At 36.5% G+C, this 15,433-nt stretch overlaps 1 protein-coding gene across 10 annotated transcripts in view; it reads left to right on the forward strand.

Annotated features, from left to right (window-relative positions):
- ATP2B1 (ATPase plasma membrane Ca2+ transporting 1) overlaps window positions 1-15,433 on the forward strand; it is a 108,850-nt gene that overhangs the window by 39,197 nt on the left and 54,220 nt on the right. For all 10 annotated transcript variants that reach the window (XM_040980943.1, XM_040980931.1, XM_040980933.1 and 7 more), the window contains exon 2: window positions 10,369-10,794. In XM_040980943.1, coding sequence (XP_040836877.1) covers window positions 10,587-10,794 — 208 coding nt within the window. In that variant the 5' untranslated portion in view covers window positions 10,369-10,586. The remainder of the gene's footprint in view (window positions 1-10,368; window positions 10,795-15,433) is intronic.

Consider the following 15,433-nt stretch of genomic DNA (forward strand, 5'->3'; position numbering starts at 1 on the left):
GATACCTTCATTTAGGCTATGGTCAAGATTTAGGAAACCAGTGAGCATAGGGAGAGGAGGACTGGTTAGAGATGTGAAAACAAAATAAACAGTGCAATGGAGAGAATACTGTCAGTTGTCACAGAAGTTGAGAGGAAGATGAGGCCTCCAGGGAAAAGGAAAAAATCTCAAATCTTCAGTCACCACGGAGAGCTATTTCAGTACAACTGATCAGGTTTATCAGGGTCAAGACGAGGTTGAGGGATCAAGAAGAAGCAATCAGGATGTCTTTTTAAGAGGTGGAGAAAAAAGTAGGGAAGAGAGAAGTTCAGCCAACTTCATGGATTGGTGGAATCCAAAGAGGCATGCTTTTCAGGAGGGGAGGTTGGGAAGACATGTTGTTCATGTTGTAACACGTATCTTGACTATTAGCTAGGCTAACTAGAAAACCAGTGGATAGGCAATTAAAGAAGTAACTGGGTTACAGTAGCAGTCCAAGAAATAAGGTCTTGGAGCCAACTTGAGTAGCTTGAGCAGAAGCAAGAGCTAGAATGGCTTAAGAATGACTTGGACATTCGAAGAGGAATAGACTGGTACCTGAGACATGTGTTAGTGGATCACATATGACTGAGAAAAATATGCTGTTAGTGGAATAAGGGCTCAGTTTTAGCATTTTTCAAATCAGATTTGTTCAACAGATGGTATGTCTCTTCAAGGGTAGCTAATTACCAGATGGGCATAGTAGGAGGATAAAGGGCAAGTGAGTGCAATGGAAGCCGTGGATTGCTGGGAAGTTAGTGGGCAGGTGTGGATCTTGAGTGACTTTCAACTTGGAGATCAGGATGTGTACTCGAGGTTCAGTATAAAATAAGAGAAATAAAGGGGAATTGTATTGGAGAGGATCTCTTAAAAATCCCATGTGATGGTAACTCCAGTTTCTGGTTCTTTCCTTGAATAACAGCTATAGGGTTCAAAATAAAGTCTTAGAACGAAGATCAGGAATGTGTGAAACCAGAGAGTTTGAAAGATCATAAGCATGCACTAGTAGAGTGGATTATGATTTGACATATCCCTAATATTCATTTGCTGTTTGTTGAATTAGCTATGTATCAAAATCTTACCTGAAATTCTCTTAAAATATAGCTCACCTTATTTTCAGCAAAATTATTTGAATGTGTTGCAAATGTGAGTATTGATTTACTGAGCTGTTCTTTTTAGCCACATTGATTGGAAATTGGAAAGACATCTATCAGACTATAAATATAGAGGGGAAGAAGAAATTATAAAATGTCATCTGCCTTTACATCTGTTCAATTCAAATATTGAAATAAATCACTCTTGAGGTTTAGAGCTCTTAATTAATAGAAAGTTCTTGTTAAAATTTGTAGATAAGTTCTACCTTCCTCAATATTGCCAACTTTATTCTGGTAAGCTTGTTTAGTGACATAATGAGCATCCTGTTTCCTTAAGCATGTGAGTGTAGGTTCTTGTGAATTGACAGGAGAGAAGCTCTGAAGAATTGAGTAGGCCGGGAGAGCAGCTGGTGTGACATTCAAGTGTTCATATTGCCATCTAGCTACTGAACAGAAGGGGGGAAAAACAGTTTTAATTTAGAAAGATCCTATTTAACTATAGCTGGAAATTTCAACACCAGTGAGACTAGAACATTTGGTTCTCATATTTAACTGGAGATATAGTATGTTCTTATATTTGGTAAGATTTATAGGATTATATAAAATTAACATTTCTTATTTTTAAGCTTTTAAAAAGCTTGTCTTTAAAAAAAAAAAACCAAAAAATTTGCTGTGAAGATCAGCTTCCTAAAATGCCTCAGTAGGACAGAATCAGAGAAAACAAAGTGGAGCTAATTTGAGAGAAAGTCAGGGCAAGGTAAATATGTAAATTATAGCTCTTTGTTAAATACTTTTAGGGGTTTAAGATAATCGAACATTATTTGACAAGGTAGTTGTGTGAGTCTCCACATTTTTGCTTTGAATGAAGGAAATTGTAGTGTTTTTGTAGCATTGGGTTTAAATAGAGAAGTGTCAGTACACGTGATATAAATGTCAAAATGCTTGCTTCAAGAATATTTTTTAAAAGTGATCTGCTGGGCCCTGTGCAGTAGCTTAGCCTCTAAAGTCTCACCTTGCATGCACTGGGATCCCATATGGGTTCTAATCCCGGCAGCTCTACTTCCCATCCAGCTTCATGTTTGTGGCCTGGGAAAGCAGTCGAGGATGGCCCAAAGCCTTGAGATCCTGCACCCATGTGGAAGACCTGGAAGAACTCCTGGCTCCAGGCTTTGGATTGGTGCAGCACTGTCCATTGTGGTCACTTGGGGAGTGAATCATTGGACAAAACATTTTCTGTCTCTCCTCCTCTCTCTATATATCTGACTTTGCAATAAAAGTAAATCTTAAAAAAGTGATCTGCAAATTAAGAATAGCATAATAAACACCATGACTGATTTTACTTATTTTTTTGTCAAGAAAACTTTTGGATCAAGATGACAGTCCAGCACTTTGTTCCTTAGTCACACTTGAGAGCACATTTGCTTTCCAGACTGGTAGCATCCGCATCATCATTGCCTGAGAAAGCGTTAGAAATGTCAGAGTTCTCATAGTTTTATGTTAAATCAAGTGAATTGAACTTCTAGGGTTTTACCCAAAAATATATGCTTTAGAGAGCTTGTTATGTGATTCTGAGGCATGCTGAAAGTTTTGATCCAGTGATCTGCAGTATATAGAACTCGCATCTTCAAACTTAACCTGATCATGTGTTTTCTTTTTGAGTCAGTATAACCATGCAGATGCTGACAAGCTTCCCAAAGGCATATGTTAATGTTTGGAATTGTATGATACCAATTGACTTTACCAGAGAGCAAAAGTGTCTTTAGTTAACATCAGGATATCTGTATTTGAGATCACTCACACTTGAATATTACTTTGCAGGCATGACCAAATGAATTATGCTGGAGATTACAGTTGTCAAAAGCCAGAGAAACTGTCTTAAGGTTCAGGCAGGTGGTGAATCACTAGTTTACAGAACTACTTCTGCTTTGGACTTGTGTATTTCTTTAGAGTAAAAGCTGTTTTTGGAGGTCAGGATAAGGAAACGGGGTGTTTTTTTCCCCTCACACTTTCACTGAGCCAGGCTGCTATAGTGTGGTTTCATAATTTTAATTAAATTGTAAAGTTCTGAAATAGAAACAAAAATTGTAAGTCTTGTAAATTCACACAAATACATTTTTACTGCTGTTTGCAAACCAATATGATTTAGTTGACTAAAACCAGATGAAAACAGTTAGTAAAGGTTATCATGGCACCTAATCCCTTGCTACTGACTTCCTGGACAATTATTCCAGAAGTGGTACAAGTAATGGAAAGTGACAACAAGCAGCCAGAGGTGACAGAGTGGTGTGAACAGGAGGAAAGCAGTGGGGGAATTAAGAGAGCAGAACAGTTCAGGAGGGAAGGAGTAGTTAGCTTTGCAGGGGCGAGGATTGCCAGTAGATCAGGTGACCGAGAATACAGGTTTAGTCCATTAGATTTAAGAACGAGGGGAGCAGTTACACATTGGGAAAGACGCTAGAGTGTAAGGTAATGATCTGACCAGTGGGAGGTAATATAGAAATAGGAGTTTCAGAGAGGGTAATATGTAGAAAATGGAAGGTGTTCTTATCAGATAACCTTTGCTGGATAAGATTTGTTCATTGTTGAGATCTACCTGCTAATTTTATTTGCCTGATATTTAGTCCATATTTTCAAGCATAAGTAGCTAATTATTTCTCAAGTAAATTTATCATTTGTTCACAATTTCTGAAACACTGACATGCAGTTTCGTCTTTGTGTTCTCCCAAGGGTAAGGATACAGAGGACTTGCACTGTAAATCTCTGTCCTGGTGCTGTCGTACAATTATGAGTCTGTTGTTGAAAGGGAAAGTTAAACTGATACATCCTGTGAACCTAGATGCTTTGAACACTTAGTGCTAGAATTTTTCTTATCTCATACAGTCTGTGATTTTAAATACAATTTTAGGTTTTATTTTTCAGTATTTGAATTGCATTTGGTTCTGTTGCAAAACCTGGCTTTCAGATTGATTTTAGTTTAATATTCAAACAATAATGGTAAACACTGAGCTCCTACTATTTACCAGACAGTATTTGTGGTTAAAAATAAGTAACAAAGATGCTACCTTGAGTTCCAGTTCACTGGGGGAGACCAAGAGGTAAGCGAATCATTGTAACTCTAAGATAAAAGCCATACTGGAAGGTGGATGAATGCCTGCCCCATTCTAGTCTGTTTTCCATGGGAGAGGTTTGTTCAGTGATTGTATCATACCAGCTTCTATAACTTGCCCTGAAAGTACTGTGCTGCGTCTTTGTCTCTGAGTCTGTCAGATGATAAGTTACTCAGGGAAATAGGACCGAGTATACTCAACACATTGGTATTATGATTTTGTTAAGAGTAATAAGCCAGGAATTACAGACTGCTTATTTTCTGAAATGCTGTTTGGTAAATTTACTCATGTTTGTAGGAATTGTTCTTATCTGATACAGACTGCATTTCTAATGAAACTGTACAGGCTTTATCTACTTTTCTGTGAATTTTTACTTAAGCCTCTTTAAAAATGGAAAGGTTCAGCACAGTATTGAATTTTAGTCATCAATTGATGTTTTTGGAATGCTTTAGTGAGGTAATTGGAATATACCAAAGCTTTGCTAACAATAAGCTCTACCACGTACTCCGTTGAAGCATCCTTGTTGTGGTATGTGCTGCATCACATTATCTGCTGTTACTTCTGTTAAGTTGTGATATTACATGCAAACACTTGACATCTAACAGCTTATAGTAGGTTTTATCATTTGTTAGAAATAGTTTGAAAAGTCTAACTTTTTAGAGTGTGAGCCACTAGAGATCTTGTTTTTTTCCTACAGAAAAATGAATAAATTTGAAAGAGTGTAGTACCTCTTGCTGAGATAGGAGATTACAGATACATAAGGTTTGTTTTTTGCCTTGACTGTTTTTTCAGTGCGGTGGACCTAGAATTGAAGTTGTCAGGTAGTGGCTCTTCTGCTCAGCCCTCTAGGGTACCTTTTAAGGTGGTGAGGATTGTTGTGGTTATCTGGAAAGGTTGGGTGGGAGGGAGCCGGATCACTGAATTTATTAGGTACCTTTTACTGTCAATAAAATGTCAGTTGCAATCAGAATGATTAGCTGTAAACGGCTAGTTATCCCTGTTCCCATAATTATCTGTCTACATGTGAAGGAAGTGGGATTGATTCTGTCTTAAAAATATACTAAGAAAATGGAGGGAATTGTGTGTTCTTTTTTCAAGGGCTGTAGTTACAAACTATTTTTAAATTCTTTGTCAAATAATGCTTGTAATGACTAGGGAACCAGTACCTGTTTTTTTGTACAGTGCCACTTAATTCCCCTGATAGAACTAGCTCCCTAAAACCATCCATTTGTTACCTGTGACTTTTGGCTGCTTACTGATGGTTGTTCTTAATTTTGTGAATGTTGAATACTTGTTTGCTTTTGTTAGAAGCATCTTTATGCATGTTGGAAGAGGACATTTGTGAATGTCTCTGGATGTAAAATTAGAATTGTATTTGATTTCCAGCATCTCTTCCAGCTGTTATATTCTAGCATTCTTTCCTTTGCTATCATTATTTAACAGAATGAAAGCCTTTAGCAAGTCTTTATAGTTAACATTGTCATTTTTATTTAGTAACTTAAAGTTAGTAATTAGTCTTTTAGGATTGATTTCTTAATGCCAACATCATGCTAATTAACATAAAACTAGTGTGTATTTACCTCTTGAGTAAACTGAACTTCATCTTTTCATGATTGTGACAGTTTTTTCTTACAGTTATATTTTTGGAATAAGTGTGAGAAATAATACTTTTTAGTGAGTTGACATCTCATTTCTTTCTGCTGATGTGCATTCCAATTCTGTCATCTAACATTTTCACTGATTACCTGGCTTCAGCTTACCTGGAGACACAGTACGCACAATTTTTATGTATTTGAAGAACTAACAAAAGCTTGGAATTATTCTATAATGGGGATCCCAACAATGCATTTATAAAAGCCTCATTCCTGGTTGTTGCTCATTGCAAATGTTAATTTTATTAGCATAAATTTTCCATTTTGCCTGCAGGAAATTCTTTTGCTCTATAATAATAATTTTTAGAACTCCGTGTTTTATCCCATAATTTACTTAGCTATTTGTCTGTATTTCTCTTAATTTTTCTAATAAATGATGTTCTTTTGTTACTGTTGAGCTAACTTTCATGAAACTTTATGATCCGTAAGTGACCTTCTGAAAGAAGGAATGAAATTGTATGATTAACAAATCTTTCTCTTTATGGGTTCCACTGCTGAGAACTCACAATTATCTTTGTGTTCCTTTGGTACACTGCGCACTCGGAATAGCTTCTAGGGTGGAAGGAATCCACCTTTTTCTTCCCCCTTGTCCTCTTCCTTGCAAGTGAAGAGAGAGAGGGAGAAAGTGTGTGGGGGAGGTGGAAGAGGGAACTTCTCTCTGATGATTCACTTCCCAAATGTCCACATGGCTGCCATGGGTGTGAGCCTGGGCGGAACTGGCAATCTCAGTCTGAGGCTCTTATGTAGCTGCTGGAGCCAGAGCTGGGAGGCAAACCCAGGCACTCGTAGGTGGATTGGAGCATGCCAGCCAGTGCCTTCCTTCACCATTAGGCCAAATGCCCCATAGGCTTTATTTTGTTTTCCTTTTTGGAAACTGTAACCTTTTTTTTTTTTTTTTTTTTGCATCTCTCTAATCTTTGAGGACTGTCTTTTCCCAGACACTGTAACACTGGTTGATCAGAGATGTCAGCCATTCAGGGATAAGCTTTATAGACCTAACAATCTGTAGGGAGCAGACTACACTTTTTCTTTACAACCTCCCCCCATTCTGTGGCCTCAGTTACCACCTAACAGTTTTTAAACCTTCAAGTGGAAGATCACAACTTCTTAGAGAATAAAGAGAAGTAAGACAGATATTCTGTTTTCTACGTTGTTTATCAGTCAGTCCTAAAGAGTGTTCTTTTGTTGTAGTTAGTAAATGAAAAGTGAAAGCTTTGTTGTTGCTGCTGTTGTATTTAACATTTAAAAGAGGAAATGAATAAAATGTAAGAACCTGCAGATGACTTAGAAATAAACAGCCCAAAATGAAACATTTAGGTAATCAGTTATCACATTGTCTACTTTTGGGAAATAACTTGTTTACATTTGATCATTTCTCTGAAATAGAAAAGACAGTGAACATAATTGGGAGCCATATGGATTGCAAAATGATAGAAAAAGTCACATAAGGACATTTACACATTACTGAAATGATGAGGGATAAAGCAAACTAATCATTGATTGACCCAGATGTTTAAATGATATGCTAGGTCTGATAGGCAAATGATATCTTTCTCTGTTTCACAAACTAAAGTTCAATAAATAAAAATGTCTCCAAATCGTATTTTGGTCCTTGTTGAGTCAGGTGCTCATTTCTGAAATCAATAATCAGCATGGGAGGAGGACAAATGGGGATGGGGAAGGAACCCCAATCAGACTTACTGAAATTTGAAGACAGATTTCTAAATAAAAAGTGGGTCTGTTCGTGAAGGATGAAGAGAAAGATGCTTAGTTAAGAAGTAACATACCCAGAACAATGTCTGTTCCATTGTGACCTTATTGTAGAAATCAGTGCATGTGGTATCATTTGACTTTTTGACCTTCATGAGCTCTTAAGCTGGAGACAGTGTGGTGAAAGGAATATGTTTTTTTGCGTTGTAAATGCTAGTGCAGAATCAAATGCTAGCTCTATTACATATTCCTCTTATTGAGGAATTTAAGGAGGAAAAAACAGATTTCGGAGTTAAGCTTATAAATCAAAACTTAGTTTTTTAACTGATAAAAATGTAAATAGAAGACTTGGCATTTGAATAATGATAATGAAGCATTCAGATGATTCAAACTCAAGTTATTTACCTCTGCTCCAGTACTTTTAACAGTAAAAGGCTTTTAAATCCAGATGTCTGCTGCTGCATGATTAACCAATATGTGTGACTCCTGTGGGCATCAACTCCCTGAAGAAAGCAGAGAAAGTGCCCACATATCTTCAGTTCCTCTGGGGAGATCTGTCAAGTAGATCCTTTCACTCAAGTGCTAATTGGCAGGTCAGCAGACCAGGCATTATTAAGGAAAATTCCTTTTTATAAAAATCATCATAGACATATCAGTCTTCATTATTTTATCTCAAACAATCTGTCAGGTTTGGTGCAATTTTCAGACAAAGCTGTTTGGGTTATGGAAGCTTGGGAGGACATGCTCAAGTAAACACACTCTCCGGTTTTTCAAGTTGGGTTATTGTAATAGTTGATATGTGAGAGGGACAGAACCTACTTTGCTCATGAAATGAGAACAATTGTTAATAGGTCAAGCATACAGATTTTTGAAGTAGGAGTAAAGAGACAATGAAAAACTGTCTCAACAGAATCCACAGGTGTCCTTGCAGATTTAACCTGAATCCAGCCAGCTTTCCTCAAATATCCATGTTAAGTGTGCCTTTAGGAATTTTAAGTTTTTACCTCATTCTCAAGTTTTATGGTCTTCCCAGTATGTTCCCTGGACCACAGCAGCAGTGTCAGTGTCACATGGGAGCTTGTTAAAAATGCACGTGGTGGAGCCTCACTAAGTTGATTTACAATTTCTGGGGTGGGGCCCAGTGATCCGTATTTTCTTGTAAGTCCTCCCCGTGATTTTCATGTGAGGTGTTAAGAATCATGGACTGTGATTTGCAAGCATGTTCCTAACAGCTTCATAGGAAAATATTAGTTGCACTTGATGGTATATTTTCTAATTCTTAATTATTTTGGGAAAGGAGAGAAGTTGATGCAAAGAAATGGCGCTTGGTTTTGCTACTAAACAGGCGTAAGGGACAGAAGGACTATGTTTCATCATGTAGACTTACGTATGGTGACATGGTGCCTATTTTTAAAGCCAAATGTAGCAACAAGTGTGGAAGAGATTAGGTGTGGAGATACTAGAGTGGGGAAGAACCTTGGGGGTAGTAATATAACCTGTGTTGCAGAACTTAAAGATCAGAAAGAAAGTTACAGAGGAGACTATTCACAGGAAGAATTAACTGAGTGCAGTAACTGAAAGGGTGATATAAGGTGTTAAGCCAAAATGATTATTTTAATGTTGATAGCTATTTAGGGAAAAGATGAATTCCATTTGAGGCATGTTAACTTTGTAGTGGTTGTTTAAAGGATATATGTATGGAGGGGGAAAAAAGCTGGGAGCTTATTATCTTTAGGAAAGTTAGGACACTAAAAGGAGTTGAACATCTGGTGAACAAATTAATTTCTGTAACTTCTGATTGTCTGCTGTCTTTGGCATAATTCTACATCATCATGATATAGTGGCAGCCAAATAGTCTCTAAGGAGACTGTTATCATTGTGTAGATGAATGAGCAAGGTAATTTTAAAAGTAGTAAGGTCAGCAAAGAATGACAGAAAGGACTATAGTGTGAAGAATTTTAGATGGGTAGTCCAAAGAAGATCTGATGATGAAAATCAGAAGGGGAGTAGATTGTGAGAGTAGGAAACCCCATTAAAGGGTTTGTCGTGGTCTTTGTCCTTTCAGAGGCTTTGCTATCCCTGGGCTTGGAGCCAGTCCAGTTCAGACTTTTCAGAAAACACAGCTTCTCTTGAGTCTTATCCTTCTTGGTAGAATAGCGTAGGATTTAAATTGTAATGATTAAATAATACAATAAATTTAAAGCAACTATCGTAGTACTTGGAATACGAGTGCTCACATGGCACTTATTAATAGTAACGTTGAATGGAGCATAAAATTCAGTCTTGTTAAATATGAGTTCATTTAATAATTATGGGATCTAATGTCTTGATACACAATTTTGTTTGAAAGTGGCAAGTGGGTGGTTTATCGTATAAAAAAAATTGCAGAAGTGTAAAACAAACTTGCAAGTGTTTATACTCTTTGGTTAGCTGTCTTGGCACCATTTTTAAAAACTGCTTGTAACAGGTAAAGCCACCTATGACACTGCCATTGCATATGGGCTTGGGTTTGTCTCCTGGATGCTCTACTTCCAATCCAGCCCCCTGCTAATGGCCTAGAAAAGCACTGGAAGATGGCCGAAATGTCTGGACCCTTGTACCCCATATGGGAGACCCTGTTGATTCATCCCTGGCCTTGCAGGGTGTGCTCTGTTCCTTGCTGTCTCACTCTATAAGTCAGTCTTTAAAAATAATGAATACCTTGAAAGAAAAAAAAAGAAGCGTATGTACTTTGTATGTAATACTGTAAGGTGGCTCTTACTGATTTGTAAATACTTCTCATTGCAGATGTGTACCTCTCATGATTGAAATGAAGAAGCCAGTCCTGGGACAAAGGTCGAGTCACTTCTCCAGGAAATGTTGCTGATGCTGCTGTACACAGTTATACAATGAATGTTTGGTGCAAGAAAGATTGCTGTATTTAAAACATTTTCATCTTGAAAGTGTATCAAGTGAAAATACAATCCTTTTGGGAAACATTTTCCTCCTAATAAATTATACCTGTAATGGGCGACATGGCAAACAACTCAGTTGTGTATAGTGGTGTGAAAAACTCTTTGAAGGAAGCCAATCATGATGGAGACTTTGGAGTCACGCTTGCAGAGCTGCGTGCTCTCATGGAGCTCCGGTCCACGGATGCATTACGAAAAATACAGGAAAGCTATGGAGATGTCTATGGGATTTGCACCAAGTTGAAAACATCTCCCAATGAAGGTAAGCTTTATTACATTCATTTTTAGTCCTTCGTGCAGAAGGTGCTTTCCATACATTTGACTCAACAGTAAACTTGCTTATATTGTCTGGTTTTTTACATGATTTTGCTATCATGATAGTGTGTTAAAAATGGGTTGGAGCCCAGGGCAGTGGCCTAGCAGCTAAAGTCCTCACCTTGCATGCACCAGGATCTTGTATGGCCACCGGTTCTAATTCCGGCAGCCCTGCTCCCCATCCACCTCCCTGCTTGTGGCTTGGGAAAGTAGACGAGGAAGGCTCAAAGCCTTGGGACCCTGTACCTGCATGGGAGACCTGAAGAGGCTCCTGGCTCCTGGTTTTGGATTGGCTCAGCTCCAGCTGTTGCAGCTGCTTGGGAGTGAGTGATCGGATGGAAGATCTTCCTCTCTGTCTCACCTCTTCTCTGTAAATCTGACTTTGCCATAAAAATAAAATAATTCTTAAAAAAGGGGGAGTTAGTAGCAGATTTGGGCATGTAAATTGTCTTTATATCAAGATATAATGTTACAAATTAATTTGTATGTTTTAGAGTAGTGGGATGGAGTAATTATCCTATCATTATTACTCTGTTTATGATCCTGTCTTTGTGCTTAAACTGTGCAGGATAAGACCAGAGTTGGTGCCCCCCAGGGGCTCTGTGGAAATAATCCTTGCTTACTGTGCTTCACTTTGTCCGTAGCTTAATTGTTTTTAGCATATGGGGCTTAAACAAAAGCTTAATAATTACTTCACTGGGTCCTAAGGCAAAGGGAATAGACTAAATAGCTGTTAGATTTTTCACCTTGAATACATTTCCTTTGATTGAAAAGTTTAATGTTGGAATTATGTTGAATATCTGCATGCCCATATAAGGAAAATTCAGTAGGACTTAATTGTGAAATGGCTTTCTAAATGATTTGAGAAGAGTAGACTTGTATACACTGATATTGAACAGAAACTTAAGGATTAGAAAGTTTCAGGAAAGCACTTCCAAATTGCAAAGGCAGAAATTGGAAGTTGTAAGTTAGCATATTTGATTATAATGTTATTAGGGGTAAGAAATTATTATTTTTAAAATCTTAAATCTTATATGTCTAAAATCCATTCAAGAAAAACAATGCAAATGTGTTTTTTGGCTTTTTTTCTCAGAAATATGACATGCTGCAGATTATAGCTGTCAGCATAATAGAAAAAGTCATTTCCAGAGGAAATAAAGAATTTTATCAGTCAAATTATTGAAATTTTTAGTGTAATTTTGTGTGAATTGCCCACTCGCTTAATGATAGGTAGTTACTTGGATTTATCTGAGATAGCATAACCTTGAGGAAGCCAGTATTCATGGGGAAGTCAACATTCATGTGTCCTAAAAGGACTTGCTTAGGTTACTTGGTGATTTTTTTTTTCCCCCATGACCTGTTTACTTATGAGGTTTTCTAGATCTTTTCAAGTCAGAGCTACTAGAAATGTGAGCTTTGTAATTATACCTTAGATACACAGTGTTATCTTAATGTAGTTGGAAATCTCTGTTGCTGTAGATAGTTTCGGGGAATCAGGAAGAGACTCATGGATTCTGATGCTTTGATGAAATTCAAGCCTTGTTCGTTATGCAAACTGACTGAAATATTAGCTAACTTTATAACAAGTTTGAGATTTGTGTGTTAATATGCTATTCTCCATTGGTAGATTCATTTGTTAAGTTAACCATATGTAATTATTATGGTTAAGTTAAAGTCTAATTGTTGGGTTTAAATTTTTAATTTTAATCATTGCATATTTTATCATCACGAATTAATAGATGTAAACATTCAAGAACCTCAATGTAACAAATAGTTAATACATTAAAGCCATACTGAACTTGAGTTGCAAACTATATTTAACTACTTCCCCAACTATGTCTTTGCATTTTTCAGCTGTGAATCAAAGTTCTTGTCTTTTCAGTAGCTGAATATCCACCATCTTTGCCCTGTTCCCTCCTTCCATTAGGTCAAGGAATTTTTATAAATACTTCAGGTTTTTGTTTTTATTAGTTTTGTGCTGTATTTTGGGCAGAAGTTTTTATGTTGATTTTGGATTAATTTGTGATGGTTAGTGAAGATTTTATATCCATTACGGTAGTTTTTAAATTTAGGAAGAGTGATGATAGTTAATGTATCCTTTTGACAACATGATGGGAGCTGTTAATAAGCTCTTTTGAATTTACCTAACAGTCAAAATTTTGTGTGAATTGTTTGTTTTGTGTAGTTATATAAATGAATGCGTTATTTTACCTACTTAGTAAGTTTCGCTTATGTTCTTGTGAATTTAGCATTTACTAAAATTTGTACAAATTGTTATCCTCACTGTTTAGCAGATTATCATTTTGAAATGCTGTACAAACAGTCAATTATAAGAGCTGTTTATGTTTGTTGTTGAAAATACAAATAGAAACTGCAGAGCCTTCATAAAATGCTATTTTCAAGGGAATTTTGTGACTCCAGAAGTAATTCTCTAATCATATAGACAAATGACAAATGTAACATGATCAGAAAGTAGGCAGTCCGAAATCTGTGTGCCCGTGGAAGTGATCAACATCTAGAGCACTCTTGTTGAAATCATCTGTTATACAGTCAGAACATGGAAATGATTCTTCAAAATACATTAATTTTGATTAGGTAAACAGTTTTGCTTACCTGTCTCTTTAGCTTTCATTTTTTAATTTGTTCATTGAGAGTGTTTCATCAGTCACGTGTTGTACATATTTTCCCACTATACAAAAAAGGGGAAAAAAATGTAGTTACTGAAGGATGATTCTAAGTAATAGTTATACCCCAATTTCAGCAGTTTTAATATTTACAAACTAGAATTTAATATGTGCAAACTAGAATTGCTGGAATGTAGGATCCAAAGGATCTATTTGATGTCTACTGTGTGACCAGTTTTTGTTCTAGACCCTGGGCATGAATAAATCAAACAAAAAAAATCTCTAATGTTCATCTTAGTAAGACAGTCATAAAACGACTAAATAAAAAGTGTAGCTATGTGTTTGTGTTATATTCTTAGGAGAAAAATGAGTGGAAGAGAAAAATCAGAAATTGCAGGACTGTTGGTATTAGGTTGCAGTGAAATGTAGAAACAACCAAGACCTTTTGTAAGAATGCCAATAATGAGAATGATAGATTATAGTTTTTGTTACTGGATGACTATTAGTTGCATGTGTATTAGCATATTTTCCAAGACTTTTTTTTAATCCTGTTTGATGTCATTCTTTGGTTTAGTAATAAAAAATGATTATCTGGGTTTGGGCTGACTTCATTTAAAGAGCTAAAGCATATTTCTGTACGTGAAAATCCATTTTGTCCCATGACACTGTAAAGAATGCCAGAGTATACCATTACCAAGAACTTTGCTTAACGTCATTGAAACTCTGAATTGCTCTGTAGGCCGGCTGCGAATCCTCTGCAGCCAGGGACAGTAGTTCCTGACAACTCTCCCCTTTTGTTTCCATTATCTGTTGCTTTGCTTTTTTTCTCTTGCACCTCATTTTAGCCAATACAGCTTGAAAACTTTAGTGTCTCATTTGCTCTCTTGCCCTTTGCAAGTCCGTGGGATTGTACCTTTTAGAGAATACCACCAGCCTTTCATTTTTATGAATTTATTTTTATGCTTCGTTTAATGGTAGTACTGGTGAACAATTAACAGCTAGAAATCTATCATCACAGAGCCTACCTCCCAATACAATATATAATCCAAAGCATTTAAAGAAAGGGAAAGATGAACAAAATTGCTGTACAGAGAAAATGATCAAGAAATGTGATGGAGATTAAGAAAGTCAATATAAGAAAATAACGAAGATACCATAGGGACTTCCAAAGTTGGTGGAAAAATGGAAGAGACATGTATATTTGTCCAAAGGAAAAAGAAGAAAAAAAGCACCTCAAGCATTTTCTATGAACTTTCCAGAGACCCTTCATGGTAAAGAGAAAGATTGTGAAGATAATTTATAAAATTAGGATGTTAAAAACAGGCTACTTTGATATAGAAAACTGCATTCTCGGATCCTGAGTAGGATAGATGCTTGCTCTTGCACAGCTAAAAATATTAAGCTATAGGTCTTAGTTCGAGATGGCTTTGGAAGTTGCAGTCCCTTTTCCTTGAACAGTAAAGAATGTCAGAACCACTGGGGAGTTTTTTTGTTTGTTTATTTGCAACAAGATAAATCTCATTACATTTTCTTTATTTTGATGCTTTCAGTCATATTGTATAAAAGTGTACATTTTAATATTGATCTGCTTGAACACAATGTATTTTTAACCAGTTGGAAACAGCAGGTATTCCAATAATCAGGTGTTTTGTGCTTGTGCTTTTCTTATGGAATATACTGGTTTTTGTTTGTTTGTTAGAGATAATTTCTATTTTCTTCTTTGTAGCCTCTTTTGCATTAATTTATACTGCCTGAAAACGTTATTTTTAAATCTTGAGTTATCTATTATAGTTCACTCAGATTTATTTACAAAGTAATTAATTCCTGAAGGAGTTATCACTGGCAGTCATTCAGATCAGGTCTCATATTTAAACATTGCTTACGGGACAAAAGCATTCCACATGCCCTCCTGACAGGGAGCCCCAGTCTTCACATACTTCCATTATACTATCTCACATTTAA

Source organism: Ochotona curzoniae, unplaced genomic scaffold, assembly GCF_017591425.1.
Source record: "Ochotona curzoniae isolate NIBS_2020 unplaced genomic scaffold, NIBS_Ocur_1.0 contig_1014, whole genome shotgun sequence".
NCBI classification, from domain to species: domain Eukaryota; kingdom Metazoa; phylum Chordata; class Mammalia; order Lagomorpha; family Ochotonidae; genus Ochotona; species Ochotona curzoniae.